Source organism: Bubalus kerabau, chromosome 13 (genome assembly GCF_029407905.1).
Source record: "Bubalus kerabau isolate K-KA32 ecotype Philippines breed swamp buffalo chromosome 13, PCC_UOA_SB_1v2, whole genome shotgun sequence".
In the NCBI taxonomy this organism is placed as follows: Eukaryota; Metazoa; Chordata; class Mammalia; order Artiodactyla; family Bovidae; genus Bubalus; species Bubalus kerabau.
Genome location: NC_073636.1, coordinates 34690165 through 34709160, shown reverse-complemented (window position 1 = coordinate 34709160; position 18996 = coordinate 34690165). Strand labels below are relative to the sequence as shown.

General features: G+C 41.3%; 1 protein-coding gene across 26 annotated transcripts in view; it reads right to left on the bottom strand.

Annotated features, from left to right (window-relative positions):
* ZNF438 (zinc finger protein 438) overlaps positions 1-18996 on the bottom strand; it is a 191102-nt gene that overhangs the window by 77198 nt on the left and 94908 nt on the right. For 14 of the 26 annotated variants that reach the window (XR_008701500.1, XR_008701499.1, XR_008701498.1 and 11 more), the window contains 2 exons: positions 14357-14434; positions 10099-10194 (listed from right to left, as the gene is read on the bottom strand). The exons of 2 other annotated variants lie outside the window; for them this stretch is intronic. Coding sequence is in view for 11 of the 24 variants with exons in the window: in XM_055543992.1 (XP_055399967.1) it covers positions 10099-10194; positions 14357-14358 (98 nt within the window). In the remaining 13 variants the exon portion in view is untranslated. Of the gene's footprint in view, positions 1-10098; positions 10195-14356; positions 14435-15024; positions 15341-18996 lie in introns of all 26 variants that reach the window. 10 more of the 26 variants (XR_008701505.1, XR_008701503.1, XR_008701507.1 and 7 more) reach the window with 2 other exon arrangements.

Sequence of the window (18996 nt, the reverse complement as noted above, 5' to 3'; positions counted from 1 at the left end):
AACATAAAAAATGCTACCTTTAAGTGAAGTACAAGCCAAACAAAAAATCTAAAGTAGATGAGAACTGCTTAGAGGCCCAGCAGCAGGAAAGAGAGAAACCAAGGAAAAGATAGAAACAGTCATGTCACACAGTCACAAATTTTCTTTTTTTAATCAATTGTTTAAAAAAAATTTTTTTTGATGTGGACCATTTTTAAAGTCTTGATTGAACTTGTTACAATATTGTTCTCTTTTATGATTCAGTTTTTTGGCCGTGAAGCATGTGGGATCTTAGCTCCCCAACTAGGGATCAAACTTGCAACCCCTGCGTTGAAAGGTAAAATCTTTACCCCTGGATAACCAGGGAAGTCCCAGTCACAAAACTTTTAATATTAATACAAGTGCTGGGTTGTGGAAAGGAATCTGTGGTGACAGAAGTCATAAAAGTGGTTTTGCCTCAGAGGGAGCAAATCAAAGTGAAATAGCTAGAAAGCGGCTTGCGTTAGGGATAATGGAAATATTCTCTATCTTATTCTTGGAGGTGGTTTACATGGGTGTATACAATTGTCAAAACTCATTAAACTGAAAGCTGTGTGTTTACTGTATGTAAATCATACCTCAATTTCTGAAAATGCATGAGATAGCTTCAAAGGCCCAACAAGTGTCTAACTAAGACTATGCATGTGTGCTCAGTCGCTTCAGTCATGTCTGATTCCTTGGGACCCCGTGGACTATAGCCCACCAGGCTCCTCTGTCCATGAGATCCTCCAGGCAAGAATACTGGAGTGGGTTGCCATGCCCTCCTCAAAGGGATCTTTCTGACCCAGGGATTCAACCAGTGTCCCTTAGGTCACCTGCACTGCGGTAGGTTCTTTACCACTAGCACCACCTGGGAAGCCCAACTAAGCCTATAGCTGTAAGGGAAAAGAGACAGAAAACAGAACATTAGAATAACATTATTACTTGCTGTATTTATTGAGAATTTACAAGAAAGAAATCTGCATGGGCAAGAAATAAGAGGTCTGAGGGCAAAACTGAAAGGGAGCAGAGAATCCAGAAATCTGGAGGCTCCCAGAATTAGAAAATTTGACTGCTTCTGGACTATACACAGTAAAAGAGGAGACTGAAAAATGCTTTGAGCAAAAATGGCCTTTTACATTTTCTATTGTGAATGGAGGGAAGTCAGCCTTGCTGTAGATCAGGATGAGCACATGAACTTCCCATGAAACCTATTTCAACTGGCCAACCAAGGACCCTTGTAAGTTGAGAGACGGGGCAATTGCAGAGAGGAAGCAAAGGAATAACTTAGGTGTGGGACTCTCTGGTGTGCTCTTTTGGCTAGAGTGACAGTACATAATTTATTGTCCAAGCTGGGATAGTTTTGAGAGTGAAAGAGGGCATTATTACTTAATATGCATGAGCACTATTAATATAAACTGAGACTGTCCCTGCCAGACTGGGACACCCAGTCCCTCTCACTGGCAAACGGAGTCAACTACAAGAAGGCGGATCAGAAGCCAAAGTTTCTGAGGGCACAACAAGCCCCAAAACTTCACAAGCTTTGCCTTTAAGCCGCTGGCTGACTCTGCAAACAATGTGCAAGCTGCCAAAATTGCAAGGTCAGAGAGTAGGGAAAAAGGTTACATAGCCCCCAGTATGTGCTGCATGCTGAGTCGCTCAGTCATGTCCAACTCATTTCAACCCCATGGACTGCAGCCCACCAAGCTCCTCTGTCCATGGGGATTTTACAGGCAAGAATACTGGAGTGGGTTGCCATGCCCTCCTCCAGGGAATCTTCCCAACACAAGGATTGAAATCAGGTATCCTGCATTGCAGGAGGATTCTTTACTAGCTGAGCTACCAGAAATGCCCAAATAGTCCCCAAAGAGGGTATATTTTTCAAGGACCACGTAACTGTGGGCTTGGAAGAAGATGAGCAGAGAACCTTCCAGTAGACAGATTCAGGTCCTAGAGAATAATGTACAAAGAATTTTCATCTGGAGAGCAGGGCCAGAGTCTAATCAAGGGACATCTTCTACCCTAAATGAGAGATCCTCCAAATGCTTCTTGCCATTTTTATTTATTTTTTGGTCACTGTCAATATTCCTAATTCTAAATGCTCACTTAGCTTCAGAAAATTAAACACAAACTCATAACCTGCTACTTGGGCCTGATACAATAAATTATGAACACTGCACGTAATGTGATGGTGGTGAGAATAAACCCAAAGAGTCTTTTACAAAGATCACTGAGCTGTCTGCCAGGAGGCCATGATTCTCATCCAACCTTCACTATTAAGTGTGTGACCCTGGATAAATCATGATTCCTCTGGACTTCAGTTCCTTCATTTGTAAAATGAAGATGAGGATGCCTTCCAGTTCTGTAATTCTAATTTAAAATTCTTGACCTTGCTGAGCCAAAAGAACTACAAAAATCCTCTACAAAATGTCATTACCTGGAGAATCCATAATAGACAAGTGAGTCTGGTTTTTACAGCAGAAGCAACTCAGCACAATTTTAAAAAGTTATATTGGCAAGAAGGATCTTGGCACTTTTTCATTTCTTGATTTTTCTATATTATTTTGCTCTCATTATAGTACATTAAGGAATAAAATATAGCCCTTTTTAAGGGAAAAAGAAACTTGCCTTCCATTTCATTAGGCGTTCAAAACTAATCCAAAAAGAGAGGGGAGCTACATTGCAGATCGTCAGTCCAGGTTTGATGCATGAGACAGGGTACTCAGGGCTGATGCACTGGGATGACCCAGAGGGATGGGATGGGGAGGGAAGAGGGAGGGGGGTTCAGGATGGGGAACACATATACAACCATGGCTGATTCATGTCAATGTATGGCAAAAACCACTACACTATTGTAAAGTAATTAGCCTCCAATTAAAATAAATAAATTGAAAAAAAAGGAACACAAAGAAAAAAAAAAGAAATTTCAATTCTTTGTAATATTTACAAACTAAATTTCAGAACGTTTTAAAAACCAAAATGCAATTTAGAGAAAACTTTCCATCTAAAAAAATACCATAAAACTATATTTTATTATACAGTCAATATTCACTGAATCTTAAAAATATTATTTTTTCAAATATTAGTTAATTTTAACAATTAATTTTTAATTAATTCACACTAATTAAAATGTGGAAAACATGTCTGCTAAATTTTAACTTTTGATGCTTCTAATTTCTGGAAGAAAATAACACTCAAGACTATCTTCTTCACTGATAAAAGACAAAAAGTAATATTTCATGCTACATTCTCAACTCATTAATATTCACTATTTGTTTTTCTCTTTCTGACTTCATTCTGCATTACAGACTCTAGGTGACCCAATTTCATTCATTTTTATGGCTGAGTAGTATTCCATTGTATATATGTACCACAATTTATTTACAGATTGATCTGTCTACAGACATTTAGGCTGCTTTCATGTCCTGGCTATTTTAAATAGCGTAGCAATGACATACATACGCTACCATGTATAAAACAGATAGCTGGTGGGAAGCTGCTATATAGCACAGGGAGCTCAGCTCGGTGCTCTGTGATGGCCTGGAGGGTGGGCAGGGAGAGAAGCTCAAGAGGGAGGTGATGAATGTATACATATGGCTGATTCACACTGCTGTACAGCAGAAACAAATACTACACTGTAAAGCAATTATATTCCAATTTTTTTAACTAAAAAAACCCCCCAATATCCTACATAGATATTTTGTGACTCATAATTAATAGTTTTATACATGTATAAGGATAACCTGATGGTTGAGTGGTAAAGAATCTGCCTGCCAAGCAGGAGACCTAGGTTCAATCTCTGGGTCAGGAAGATCCCCTGGAGAAAGAAGCGGCAACCCACTCTAGTATTATTGCCTGGGAAATCCCATGGACAGAGGAGCCTGGCAGGTTACAGTCCATGGGGTTGCAAAAGAGTTGGACACAATGTAGCAACTAGACAACAATATACACATATAAAAATAAGAGCCAAACATTTGTCACTTCAAATCACTATATGCTGGATAAAGAAAAAACAGCCAACATTTTGCAGATCATGCTATCATATACCTTAATACCAGTGAGTTTCTAAATCAGTTATTTATTGTCACTGACTACAAAGCTATGGACCAGATGTTGCACTACCATATAAAACAAGGAATATAAACTTTACAGTGCTTTGAGAAAAGATTATTCAATTATCTGTTGAGTGAATAAAACAATAAGGAACTAAAATAAGCACCATAAAATACTCTGAATCTCTAAAACACAAATTTGAAGGCATACTTTAGATTATATAAAAGATATAAATACGTTTAAATAATGTAAAATTTGTAAGTGGAATATTTTAAATGTGCTAAGGAAATTATTTAGAGATACTTGACAGTAACTCTGAGGTAAAAGAAGATTTTCACCTTCCTCTGCTAAGTCACAGTATCACAACCTTTTAAACGATAAAAATTATCCCTTAAGAGACTGTTTCAAAAATTTATGTTTACATATAAGTACTGATGTTGAGAAGTCTCTTGTTTGTTCTTATGCAGAGTACTTTGTATATGACAATTTTTCTTCTCTGGATTCTGGGAGAGTGTCTTGTATTATTTCTCTGATAACTTTCTCCCATTTTCTCTTGGATTAAGTGAGTGATTGAACTTTCTGGATTATGTCAATCCCTATCAGTCCGTCAGTTCAGTCACTCAGTCATGTCTGACTCTTTGCGACCCCATGGACTGCAGCACGCCAGGCCTCCCTGTCCTTCACCATCTCCCAGAGCTTGCTCAAACTCATGTCCATTGATTCAGTGATGCCATCCAACCATCTCATTCTCTGTCATCCCCTTCTCCTCCCACCTTCAATCTTTCCCAGAATCAGGGTCTTTTCAAATGAGTCAGCTCTTCGCATCAGGTGGCCAAAGTATTGGAGCTTCAGCTTCAGCATCAGTCCTTCTAACGAATATTTAGGGCTGATTTCTATTAGGATTGAATGACTGGATCTCCTTGCAGTCCAAGGGACTCTCAAGAGTCTTCTCCAACACCACAGATCAAAAGCATCAATTCTTCGGTGCTCAGCTTTCTTTAATCCAACTCTCACATCCATACATGACTACTGGAAAAAACACAGCTTTGACTAGACAGACCTTTGTTGGAAAAGTAATGTGAATATGCTGTCTAAGTTGGTCATAGCTTTCCTTCCAAGGAGCAAGTGTCTTTTAAATTCATGGCTGCAGTCACCATATGCAGTGATTTTGGAGCCCAAGAAAATAAAGTCTCTCACTATTTCCATTGTTTCTCCATCTATTTCCCATGAAGTGATGGGACCGGATGCCATGATCTTAGTTTTCTGAATGTTGAGTTTTAAGCCAACTTTTTTCACTCTCCTCTTTCACTTTCATCAAGAGACTCCTTAGTTCTTTGCTTTCTGCCATAAGGGTGGTATCATCTACATATCTGAGGTTATTGATATTTCTCCCAGCAATCTTGATTACAGTTTGTGCTTTATCCAGCTCAGCATTTCACATGATGCACTCTGCATGTAAGTTAAATAAGCAATCCCTCTAAGAAATTTGTTTCAACCATCATATTTTTAATTTTTGTGGGTTTCTTTTTGTTCTTTAATTTTCCTTTCTTTTCTTCTCCTTTTTAAAAAGGACTCTGTTATCCATGCAGAATCTCACATTTTCAGAGACAGTACTTCTAGTCCGTTTCTTAAGTTTCCTATTTCTGTCTCTACAGTTCTGTCTTAGAGTTCTCTGTTGCTCTTAATTTCTGCTTTCCTATGGGAGGCATTTCCACATATCTGCTGATCTTTGGCTGTCTTTTCCATTTAAGTGGGAAATTACTAGCAAAGCAAGATGGCAGCTCTGACTGTGGACTGAGCTTGTTGAAGGTGCTCTTTATTGAAAAGCAGCCAGCTGGCTTTCCCTGTGGGGAACCCCTGTAAGGAGTTTCTCTGCAAACAGTCAGCTTCTCTAGAGAAACTCCCAGCACCTGAATGGGGACTTGGAAGTTTGGCTCCTGGTGCTCAAAGTGCAGGGCAGGTGTCTACGTAACCCCACCCTCGGAGCTCCCATGTTCCCGAGCCTAGGTTCTCTTAAGTCTCAACATCTCCAGAGAATAAACCTCTCATCCTCTGGGGAAGGTGGGTATCCAGCTGGGTTGAGACAAGGACTCGTGTGTCCAACTGGTCCTTTAACAGACTTTCAACTGAGTCTGTGTTTCTAACTATTCCTCCAGCCTGACCTGATAACTGTAATCACAGGACCTCTCAAAGTTCTGCAAGGCAAAACTGATTCCTTTCCTGTTACTCTCTGTGGGAGCTCAGATTTTCACCTTCCTCTGCTAAGTCACAGCATCACAACTTTCTGTTCACGTTAGTGGATTAGGGTTAGTGATGTCATCTACCTTTTATCAAAGATAGAGCTGGAATTTTTTATTTCCTTTGTTTTGGATGGATTTTGTAATAAGAGAAGGCAGAACATTCTTTGCATCTTAAAATCAGAACCTACAGTCTTTACATGACTTCACACATCGTGTGTCACAGTCTGAGGCCACTATAGTTTTGGTCTGCTGAGCACTTGCTTCCATTGCCCTTCTTTGAATTCCTTTGGAGAAAGCCTCTCTCACTCCAGGAGACCCAAGGGGGGCCTTCAGTCCCTGGGCACACACACACCCCTCTACTGCAGAACCAGGAATACAAGTCCTTGGCTAGGACTCAGTGATCATTCATCACATGGGGTTAAGAAGAGTTGATTCGCATCTTCTTTAAGGCAGGTAGTGAGGCATTTGGCCCAATGAATTATCTTTCATTGGGTCTGCTAAACTGGGAAGATGACAGTCCCAAGTTGCTGCCGGCCAGTCATCTTACTGATCACATGCTGTCTGGAGAATGACGAACAAAGAAACCGGCAGAGCTGCAAGAGTCCAGCTGAGATCATCTGAGTTCCTGGCTGCAGTCATGCCTGACGCCAGATGCACCTCTGGAAACCATAGTTATATAAACAATTAAGTTCCTTTGATTTTCATATGCTGGCTTGAGCTGGCCTTCACGCATTTGCAACCGAAGGAGTTCTGATGAATTCATCATTTAATTGAAGTGTTCCAAATTACTAACAGTTGAATGATACAATACCACTTCTTTGCCAAAAATTAAACAGCCTAACCTCTTTTACTAAAATAAAATCGCAAATCATATACCCATACGTCCCTTTTGCCATTTAGGTAAGATACTTTGATTTTATCTGAATATTCTCATTTTTCAGGGCAGTGTACCTTGGAGAAAGATATATATATATATATATATATATATATATATGTTCTATAGTTTTACAAACCCAATAGCCCCTAACCTACAGAACAAATTTCATCCAGGGACTTCAAAAAGTCTTATCATCTCTTTAAACCTTCTCTATCAGGGCTCTTAGTTTATAATAAACTTCAAGTTTTATGGCTGTCTTGCATAAAAGCTATGTGGAAAAACAAAATAATGTATCTCAAAATATTTGTTCCCTTTGAAAGAAAAGTAGGGCTTAAATGTAAAGAATTATTTAGCTTCAATCTCTGATCTAGAGCCTGGATACCAGGATAATTTCAATGCAAGGGTTTATGGGAAAGAGGGAGAGAGTAATAAGATGCTTCCAAGGAAGTAGGATGCTTAGAAGTCCTGTGTCCCTGGATGCTCCTCCTGGACTAACCTCTCCAATATCACCTCTGTGGGCACCAGCCCACAGTCAACGTTTGAGCCTCTGAGTTCCTATCTGGGTCTTGTATCAGTTTCAAGTGCATCTAGAGGCTGTGCAGGTAATCCAACAGCACGAGGAGGCTAAACATTATTAATGTATTATAATTATTTTATTTGTACGAAAAATAAATCTTATTAAAATTCCAGTCTCTCGCACTCTATTTTATTGACTTACTTTTTTTCATGAAGCATTTCTATCCTTATTCCTACTTTCTCCATGGTTTGCTTCATAATGCTATCTTAAATAATAGCTTTTTGGCATAGAAACTCCTTGTATGCATAGAAATTGTGTCTGAGTAAACACAGATAACAATGAAGATAATTAATAGTTCAGTTCATTGAAACTGAGTATGTGCCACGCACTGTTCCAAGGGCTTTATAGGGTCTGTCTTCACTTCAAGCCTACAAGGTGGGAGGGGGAAGGTGGGTACCCTCATCCTCATTTTGCAGATGAGGGTGAGGAGGCACTGAGAGGGGTGAGCAACTGCCCAGATGAGAGAGCAACAAGGTATAAGTATGACTCCAGGTACTTTGTTCCAAGGACCTCTGCCCTTAAACAATTATTCTGTGCTCCACCAAGAAACATGCCATCAGTTATGGGCTGAATTGTGTTCCCCAAAATGTTATGCTGAGGTCGTAAGCCCGTGACCCCATGGACTATAGCCCGCCAGGCTCCTCTGTCCATGGAATTTTTCCAGGCAAAGATACCGGAGTGAGTTGCCATTTCTTTCTCCAGGGGATCTTTCCAACCCAGGGATCGAACCCGTGTCTCCTGCATTAGCAGGCAGATTCTTTACCACTGAGCCAACAGGGAAGCCCTGTCCTGGAATAGGGTAGGTCCTATTACAATATGATGGCTGTTCTTACAGGAAGAAAGGCTGGACACAGGGAAGACAGTAATGAGAAGATGGGGTAGAGAGTGGAGTGATGCAGCCACAAAGCAAGGAACGCATGGTGCCACCTGAAGCTATGGATCCCCTGAGAGGCCTTTGCAGGAGCAGGGCTCTGCCAGCACCTTGATTTCAGTTTTCTTGCCTCCAAAACAGTGAGAGTAAAAATTTCTGTTGTTTAAAGCCACCCAGTTTATGGTACATTGTTACACACAATAGTCCTAGGAGAATAACAGTCTCTCAGGTATATTGAAACATGCTATCCTCTCAACCTGTTATTTTCAGTTTTAACACAAATGGCAGAGTGGGTAACATTTAACTTTCCTCTTAATTCTATTTAAAGAAAACCAATAGTGAAGGGCAGGGGTTGCAGGGGGTAGGTTGTGAGACCTGGAAAGTTCTCACTCATCTCATAGAGGCAGCTCCTCACTAGCTCTAATGGACGACAGTCACTTTGAATGGCCGGCCTAAAGCTGTCACATCTTACAGTTTTCCAGAAAACCCAGAAATCTGGATGTGCACATTAAAGGGGTTAACAGAAAATCCAATTAGGAACTAGTTGGAATAACACCAGTTAATAAGGGTTCAGGATGGGGAGCGTATGTATACCTGTGGAGGATTCGTTTTGATGTTTGGCAAAACTAATACAGTGTTTCAGGTTTAAAAATAAAATAAAATTAAAAAAAAAATAACGTTATTCATGTTGAAAACAAACACTGTACAAGCCAAATGTGGTCCACAGCGATGGACCAAATTGGGCCACAGTGTCTGCTGTGTGTGTGCACTCTTTGCTTCCTAGGTCTCCTTTCCCATTCTGGAGGCCTCCATCCACCACACCTAGGAAGCAGGTTCAGGGTTGGCCCAAGAAGTCAGTGGGAGGCAGCACCTCAGGACCAGGGACCCTTCTTGGGATGTGTGGCAAATGAGGAAGAGTCCTACACACATCTGCTCCAAGGCTGACTGAGTGCAGACTTCTGGATCCATATCTGAGCACTGTTCTAATACCATCCTTCCAATGGTCTCAGCTGGTCTTCTGAAAGCATTTATCTTTAGACTTAGGGCTTTAATGGGGTAAAAGTTTGGGGTAAGCCTAGGACATGACCTTGGTACTTCCCAGGCTCACAGACACTTCATTCATAGTCTTATCCTTATAACTTAATGAGTTCCCTACCTTTCTTATCTCTTCTCTGTATACTTGAAAGAAGTGTAACTGGATGACAACTCAGAGCTCAGAGCTGTCTTTCAGTACCCACCATCCTGTAATCTATGAAAGGTGCCCAGAAACCTGGAACCACTTTTGAACAGCAATTCTGTGAAAGCACATTTACAAAATGTGACTTTCATACTTGGGCTTACTAAAAACTTCAAAAATATAAACTGTTCTGAGAACATTAACATTACTGCTAGTCTGACACATCTATGACTATTCAACAGCCTTAGAATTTTCCAGGTCCTCACTGGCTACAAACATTTCTTCAGTATCTACTAGAGTCCAAACCTGTTTGATATGGTGCAGAAACGAATCATCTCTTCTGGTGAATGAAAGGGGATCCTTGGGATGCTGCCAGGACTCTCTCCGCTGCAACTGAGATACCTAAACCAGGGATGAGATACCTAATTCAGGGATGCAGCTTGGCACATCATGGTGGTAGGGATTATAAAACTGACAAATGTCATTTTGGAAGCATTATAGAGCAATGTTAAGATGTGAAATACCACAAAATCTGTCCAAGTCATCTCATTTAATGTTTTAAGGTTTTTATCAGTTTTTCTCTTGAATTAAAAATCTCTCTTCTTCCATTGGGTTTTATACCTATAAAATCATACTGAAATTCACTAGCTTATTATTCTCACAACAGTATCAAAGGGTCAGTAAAACGGGTTTTAGTCCCGTAGGACAGCCAAGGGAACTGAACCTGAGAGCAGCTTTGGTTGTCAGTGGGGAAGGAGAACCTTACTACATCCAAATCTGCCTCCAACCTCCAATTTCAAGTTACTGATCTTTCTCAACAAATAAAAGGCACATGGGCTTGTAGGATCAGGCTGTTCAAATACTGAGATGATCAGATTTGGGATCGAAACCCAGATCTATCACCGACTAGACCTCTGACCTCAGATTCATTTTTTAAACATTTCTCAAGCCCAAATTCCTCCATTGTAAAATGGAGTTAAGATCCTAAAAGACACATAAAGGACATGGTGCAGAGCAGTACTCAACAGATTTAATTTCTCCTCTCTCCCCTTTCTCCTACAGGCTCCTTCAAGTCTAAGCAGACCATTCATCATCTGGTTAAACATCTGGATGATTAGTGAAAAACCTAAGTTTTATATATTAAAAAAGTGGAGATATTGATAACACAACAATAAATTGTCACAGGCAAACAAGGCCACAGCAGAAAGTGCTGTCACATAAGCATTATTACAAAACAGCCAAGAGAGTGGTTCTTTTTTTTTTAATCCACGATGTTGAATCCTTTTTTAAAGGGGACAGGTCACATCAAAACATCTCATCTTGAATTTATTCTCTGCCATCTAATAAACAAGGCCCACTGTTGCCAAACATAAATTATTTAAAACACACCAAAGAGATGAGAAATGTGTTCAACTAATGCAAAATTTGAGAGTTCTGAGTGTGGATACCCTGGCAGCCTTCTCGTCCCACATCAGCCCCCAGGATTACCTGGGGTGTCAGTGTCACAGGAGAACTAAAATTCTAACTCCTTTCATCTCCTATCTGCTGGCTCCCCTGGGTGAGGATGGGGTGCGGGTGCTAATGGACCAACACCAGCAGGGGATGGGCCCAGAGAGGAGGTTGGGAGCTGCAGAAACGGGCAGGAGACAAGCATAAATTCAGAGCAAGGATAGCTGCTCCTGTCAGGAAGCAGGCATGGGTCTGCTACCAGAAAAATGAAGCAACTATCAAATTCAATGCTAAAAATATTAAAGTGCATAGCATAATTTAGACTACTGCTTCAAATTTCAATGAGATGCTGGAGAATTATGTGCCAATAAGTATGGTATATGTGACTCTGGCTGTTGGCACAATCCCGCAGAACTGGGGTTATGTTATTGCATGTGTGGGTGGTTATTAAACGCTTTATGCTTAAGCTAAAGGTCGTATTCCTCCTGCACATAACTTCAGTTACGATTATGAGTTAGACTTGGTCCATGAGCAGACAATGGTCTCCTTCCATTAAATGCAAACTGTGGGAAATTACTGTATAAGTTGCCAGGCTGTGAGAGAAAAGAGATCACACTAATGAGGGTGAAGTGGTGTAATAGGTTCATAAAACAAATCATGCCAAGCTCAAGAAAGGTATCGTCAACTCCCAGACACCCAAATTAAAAATGACCCCCCATGTGACAAGACAACTGAAGCACTGTTTACCATCCTCATCTACTGTGGGAAGGGTCAGCAGAACAAGAGCCTCCTTGCCCTCAGTTCAGAGCTCATGAGAGTACCAGTGACCTAGAGCTAAACGTTTCTCATGCAAATATTGGAAACCCAAAAGCTCCTGTCATGAGGGTGTTTAATGGAGGGGGGGCCCTGCCAGAGCCCCTGCTCAGACTTTCTACTGCTCAGGCTGCCTAAGAAGTCCCTATTTTGCTTCCAGGACATGAGAGATATGCTTCCATATCCAGAGTCAGAGGTTCTCTACAATGGTGGTCCCTAACCTTTGCAGCATCAGGGACAGGTTTGGGGGAAGACAATTTTTTGACAGAATGGGGCAGGCGGATGGTTTTGGGGTGATTAAACACATTACATTTATTTCTATTATTATTACATTGTGATATATAATGAAATAATTATACAGCTCACCAAAATGCAGAATCAGTGGGAGCCCTGAGCTTGCCTTCCTGAGCTCAGCCAATAATGGGAGTGATGCTGCTGCTGCTGCTGCTAAGTCACTTCAGTCGTGTCCAACTCTGTGTGACCCTATAGACGGCAGCCCACCAGGCTCCCCCATCCCTGGGATTCTCCAGACAAGAACACTGGAGTGGGCTGCCGTTTCCTTCTCCAATGCATGAAAGTGAAAAGTGAAAGTGAAGCCGCTCAGTCGTGTCCGACTCTTCACGACCCCATGGACTGCAGCCTACCAGGCTCCTCCGTCCATGGGATTTTCCAGGCAAGAGTACTGGAGTGGGGTGCCATCGCCTTCTCCGATGGGAGCAATGGGAAGAAGCTATAAACACAGATGAAGCTTCACTCACTTGCCTGTGGCTCACCTTCAGCTGTCTGGTCCAGTTTCTATCAGGCTGTGGACTGGTACCAGTGGCCCACGTGTTGGGGATCCCTGCTCTACAAACAGTGTGATATGTGGTGGCTGCACCAGTACTTATGAGTTAAACAATCTTGGGAGGGCAGACTGAGAAACTTAAAGACTATTTATAACTGTTTTTGTGGAAAAATGTTTTCTGCATTCCAAACAATGGAACTGGACATGAACTTTGGGACCACAGTTTATTTCTGAGGCTGGGAACTGACTGTGTCTTGCTAGTTACACCACGGCCAGTTTTCCCAGGGCAAGATGGCAGCATGGTGGTCTGCCAGGGGGACAGAACGAGGATGAATGGTTGCCATCAATATGGACCATGTGTGTCTGTAAGGATGTAAGATAGAGGGGAAGATGGGAGAAAAGCCCAGGCACATTCTTAATATGTTAAACAAATACTGAGCATCGTTAAAGGCTATGCTGAATGCTGTGCAAGACAAAACTACATTAGACAAAATGTTTGATTTTCTGGTCCTAATAACCTCCCTGGGAGATAAGATAGACACCAACACACACACACTGATGTGGCAAGGTAAAATATGCTGAAACAATGATAAAAACAATCCTGGGTGAAGTCAGCAGAGAGAAGGAAAGCTCATGCTTCTAGCTAGAGTGATCAGGGGAAGCTTCGTGGAGCACTCCACACCTGAGCTCAACCTTGAAGGTTTGCACAAGACTTCAACAGGCAGAGAAACCAGAAAGGGAGGAGCAGGGGACATTACAGAGAAACACTAACAAAAACAGTCCAAGTCGAGATGTAGAGGCAAGAACAACAAGGAGATTTCAGAGAACAGGAAGAAAGCTCAGCTGGCTAAAGATGGGGACATTTTAGGAGCTTGCTTGAGGGCTCTGAATGCAGGCAAAGGCATGGATTCTGTCAGCAGTGAGTGAGGAGCCACTGAAGGGTTTTTAAATTATTGGAGTGGCTCTACATGCAGATCTGTAAGGCAGCGAAAATAGGATAGACGACAGAATGAAGGCAAAGACCATGAGGAGATAATAGTTGGGATTGGTTAAGATGACACGTCAAAGCTAGGTTTTTGGATAAATAGCTATGTATTTATGGTTTCAGTGATAATTACTAAACATCTCCCTTTAATGATCAAGAACACATTCAGAAAAGCCAGACTTAGAAACTGAAAATATATTTGCTACAATGGAAAACCATTTTACAAACATTAAGTTTGGCCCATAGTTGGGAATTGATACCTAGACTTGGTACAAAATAAAGGTTGGTTGTGAGGTGCTACTCTCATTTTTAAAGTAATACCTTGAATTTAAACATTATATTTTCAACAAGCACATGAGATTTAGTGAGTAATCATCTCTCTAATATCTTCCAAGACCAGTGATTCAATATACAAGGGAACTATAAGATATTCTGAACAATTGAGCCTTGAGAAATCATCAAAGGTGGTGAACTTAATTCTTCACATTTTAAATCAGTCTTAAGCTGGTGCTGAGCTATGTGGGTGGACTTACATGAGTTGACTCGACTTAGCAAATGTCTTCTAAACTTCACGTTTTCAGTGCTGGCTGAGACTTGGCATTCATCTTTATCTGAAAACAAATGTAATGGAAGTATGAAAGAATTGATAGGTAGCTTACAGAAGCTAATTAGATGACTGCACCTAAAGATCATAAGAGTTATATTTAGTTCTAGAAAACTGATACTTAGGTATAATTTAAGAACCTAAAATAAAAATTCAAGCTATGCTCAAAGACTTCTAAAATAGGAGGTATAACACATTTTCTTCCTATGTTTTTATGTCAATCTCCTAAAAGTTCTGGAAAATAATATATTTAAGCTTGATTTACACTAGATCATTTAAAATCTAGCCACCAATCAAGCCCTACTCAGTACTATATCATGGAGAGCAGGGAGAGGTGAAGTCGAGTTAAGATATAGCTCCCGTCCTCAGGAAACCCACAAACCACCAGAGACAGACAAACACGAATAACTCCACATCAAGGCACATACGGTAAATGCTAAAAATGGTACAAAGTGCTACTGGATTTGGAGGGGGCAGGGGGTGTTACTTCAGTTCAGTTCAGTCACTCAATCGTGTCCGACTCTTTGCGACCCCATGAATCACAGCACACCAGGCCTCCCTGTCCATCACCAACTCCCGGAGTTCACTCAAACTTACATCCATCGAGTCGGTGATGCCATCCAGCCATCTCATTCTCTGTCGTCCCCTTCTCCTCCTGCCCCCAATCCCTCCCAGCGTCAGAGTCTTTTCCAATGAGTCAACTCTTCGCATGAGGTGGCCAAAGTACTGGAGTTTCAGCTTTAGCATCATTCCTTTCAAAGAAATCCCAGGGCTGATCTCCTTAAGAATGGACTGGTTGGATCTCCTTGCAGTCCATGGAACTCTCAAGAGTCTTCTCCAACACCACAGTTCAAAAGCATCAATTCTTCGGTGCTCAGCCTTCTTCACAGTCCAACTCTCACATCCATACTTACTACAGGGAAAATATGTGACGGCTTTGTATTATGGACTGAACTGTGTCTTCCAATCCCTTCCCCCCTCCAATTAATGTGTTGAAGCCCCAATCCCCTAGAACCTCAGGGTGTGATTGTATTTGGAGATAAGGCCCTTTAAAAGGTGACTAAGGTGAGGCCTTTAGGGTGGGCTCTAATCCAATGTGACTGGTGTCCTATAGAAGGAAGAAGTTAGGAAACACAGAGACACACCAGGAGAAAGACCACATTTGGACACGGCAAAATGATGGACACCTGGAAGCTAAGGAGAGGAGCCCCAGGGAAATCAAGCCTGCAGACACCGAGATCTCAGAGGCCTGGTTTCCAAGACTGAGCAGACAGATTTCTGTTGTTGAAGTCACTGGTCTATAATATTTTGTTATGTAGTCCTGGCAAAGTAACATAGTCTGTAATGCTGCTGCTAAGTCGCTTTAGTCGTGTCTGACTCTGTGTGACCCCATAGACGGCAGCCCACCAGGCTCCCCCATCCCCGGGATTCTCCAGGCAAGAACACTGGAGTGGGTTGCCATTTCCTTCTCCAATAGTCTGTAATGGTGACACTTAAATTCAGTTTTAAAAGAGATCGGACTTTTAGCAATCAGATAAAGGTAAGGTTTGGAAACAATATTCCAAGAAGAAACGAAAACTATATTTTAGGCACAGAAGCCACAATACAGTGTGTGAGCTTGGGAAAGTCAGTATGCTTCTGTAACAAGAGTGTTGTTTGGTGGCGAGGATGAGAAAAGCAGGTGGGGGAGGAAGGGGGAGGGGGAAGCAGGAGGGAGAGAGGGACAGGAGACCCACAGAGCAGCAGACAGACAAGGACTGCAATGCGGGCTCCAGGTCCTGCTGTGAAAGGGCTGAACACTACCTTCAGTATATGTGGTTTTATCTTGTACATAAAAAGAGCCATCAAGGGTTTTCAGTAGAAAACTCATTCAAATTTATATTCTAGAAAGATGGTTCTGCTTTTAGAGTTACTACAAGAAGACTGAAAAGGCAGTGAGACCTGTTTTATTACTACAACAGTCAGGATAAGAAGAAACCAGGGCAACAGCAATGGAATTAAAAAATCAAAAATACAATAAAAGTGTGCTTGAAAATGAGAACCAGAATAACCACCCCATAAGGTAGGCAGGGCTGAGAGCTGGACCAGTTACCACCATCCAGTCAGACAGTCACTAGTGCAGCATCCTCAGCCTCCACAGACTTTGCCTTTCAACCACAACCATGCGTTGTGTGCATCCCTTTAAGAAACTGACCACTCCAAAGACTCACCTGACTTCTGGCATCTCACCCGAGAACTTGAAAGCCCAAACATAATCAATAAAAACCCTACACTCATTTCCTAAAGCAGCCCCCTACCTACCCCCATATCTGCGTGGTCACTCTTGCTACAGCAAGTCAATAGGGAAGTCTGCTTATCTCCAAAAAGGTTTATTTATTTGATAAGCAGGCTTTCCACAAAAAACTGATGTCTATCAATGAAGTCAAAGAAGAACAGCCAAAGAACGAAGCACCCTGTCTTGTGTTTTCAGAGCAGAAGGGGGACTAAGAATAACTTAACAGTCACTCATGATCTTAGAAAGAAATTTCAGGAAGGCAATAAAAAAAAAAAAAAAAAAAGTAAGAATTAAAGGAAAAGGAGAAATGGAATTAACTACCAAACATTATCCTTTTAAGAGGCCTTGCATAGTTTGAATGTAAACCTGAATCTTCAATAAGAGTTACTATTTTCTTTTTAATGAGAGTAAAAGGAAGGAAAAGGGATTAATAATGAAGCAAAGTCAAGAGTAGGTAGAGTTAGCCATGTTAAGAAGAGAAATTGTTCTTTCTTCATGGTTAGAAATGGAAGAAAGGATGGGTGATGGATATGGATAAAAATTATTGTGTGTAAGGGTGTAAAATTGAGGGAGTTAAGGTCAATAACAAGGCCATTTACTGTGATAGAGAGAGGAAGGAAGTTACGGAGAGAAGGAGAGGTGGAGAAACAGTACATAAATGAAGACATATCTGAATTTAAGGGCTTAAAAGAAAAAAGTTAGAGAAGAGAAAGGGGCTTTCAGCATCTGAGATCTTGAAATGATTCTGACTGACAGAACTGAGCAACTTAAAGAATAATGAGTTCTGAGTATCAGAAATCCCAAAACATGAATTAGAAGAAACAGATATAATCACACAGTGTGGTGTGCAAAGGACAGTTTCAAGTGTGATGCTGACATGATTGAGGAAGTTAGAGTGATGGCCCTCTTGGAAATCAACCAATAACAAGCCTTCGAAATGGGAGATGGCAGCATAAGACTTAGTAGAAAAGGAACTGACGCACAAGGTGGCACCTCGATCCTGAATTGACAGTGGAGAGCAAAGGAACACATCACCCTCCCTTTAAAATCTATAGACTTAGAAAAATTAAAAAAAAAAATTTTCTTGAGATGGTTGTGGAAAAAAACAAAACAAAACTGGCACTACCTACAGAAGCCAGGTTTAAATTCCTGGGGAGGAAAGGGAAGAAATCTGGGGGTAAGATCAAAGTTATAGGGACTTCCCTGGTGGTCCAATGGTTAAGATTCCATGCTTCCAATGCAGTGGGGTGGGTGGGGGGGGTGTTGCTGAGTTCAATCCCTGGTCAGGGAACTAAGACCCACATGCTGTGTTTCTTTGAAAATGTTAATAAAGCTGACAAATGCTTACTAAGACAGAAAGAGAAAGCTCAAATTAACAGCATCATATTTAAAAAAAAAAGACATATTGTTTAATCTGAGCTTTCTCTAGTTTATTTGAATTTAGTTTGCACATCTTTTTGTAGCTTTTTGAGATGGAAAATTATACCTTATGTTGAAAACATATGCATTTAAAGTTATCAAATACTATCAATAACCTCAGATATGCAGATGACACCACCCTTATGGCAGAAAGTGAAGAGGAATTCAAAAGCCTCTTGATGAAAGTGAAAGTGGAGAGTGAAAAAGTTGGCTTAAAGCTCCACATTCAGAAAACGAAGATCATGGCATCCAGTCCCATCACTTCATGGGAAATAGATGGGGAAACAGTGGAAACAGCGTCAGACTTTATCTTTTTGGGCTCCAAAATCACTGCAGATGGTGACCACAGCCATGAAATTAAAAGACACTTACTCCTTGGAAGAAAAGTTATGTCCAACCTAGATAGCATATTCAAAAGCAGAGATTACTTTGCCAACAAGGGTCCGTCTAGTCAAGGCTATGGTTTTTCCCGTGGTCATGTATGGATGTGAGAGTTGGACTGTGAAGAAGGCTGAGCACCGAAGAATTGATGCTTTTGAACTGTGGTGTTGGAGAAGACTCTTGAGAGTCCCTTGGACTGCAAGGAGATCCAACCAGTCCATTCTTAAGGAGATCAGCCCTGGGTGTTCTTTGAAAGGAATGATGCTAAAGCTGAAACTCCAGTACTTTGGCCACCTCATGCGAAGAGTTGACTCATTGGCAAAGATTCTGATGATGGGAGGGATTGGGAGCAGGAGGAAAAAGGGACGGCAGAGGATGAGATGGTTGGATGGCATCACTGACTCGATGGACGTGAGTTTGAGTGAACTCCGGGAGTTGGTGATGGACAGGGAGGCCTGGTGTGCTGCGATTCATGGGGTCACAAAGAGTCGGAC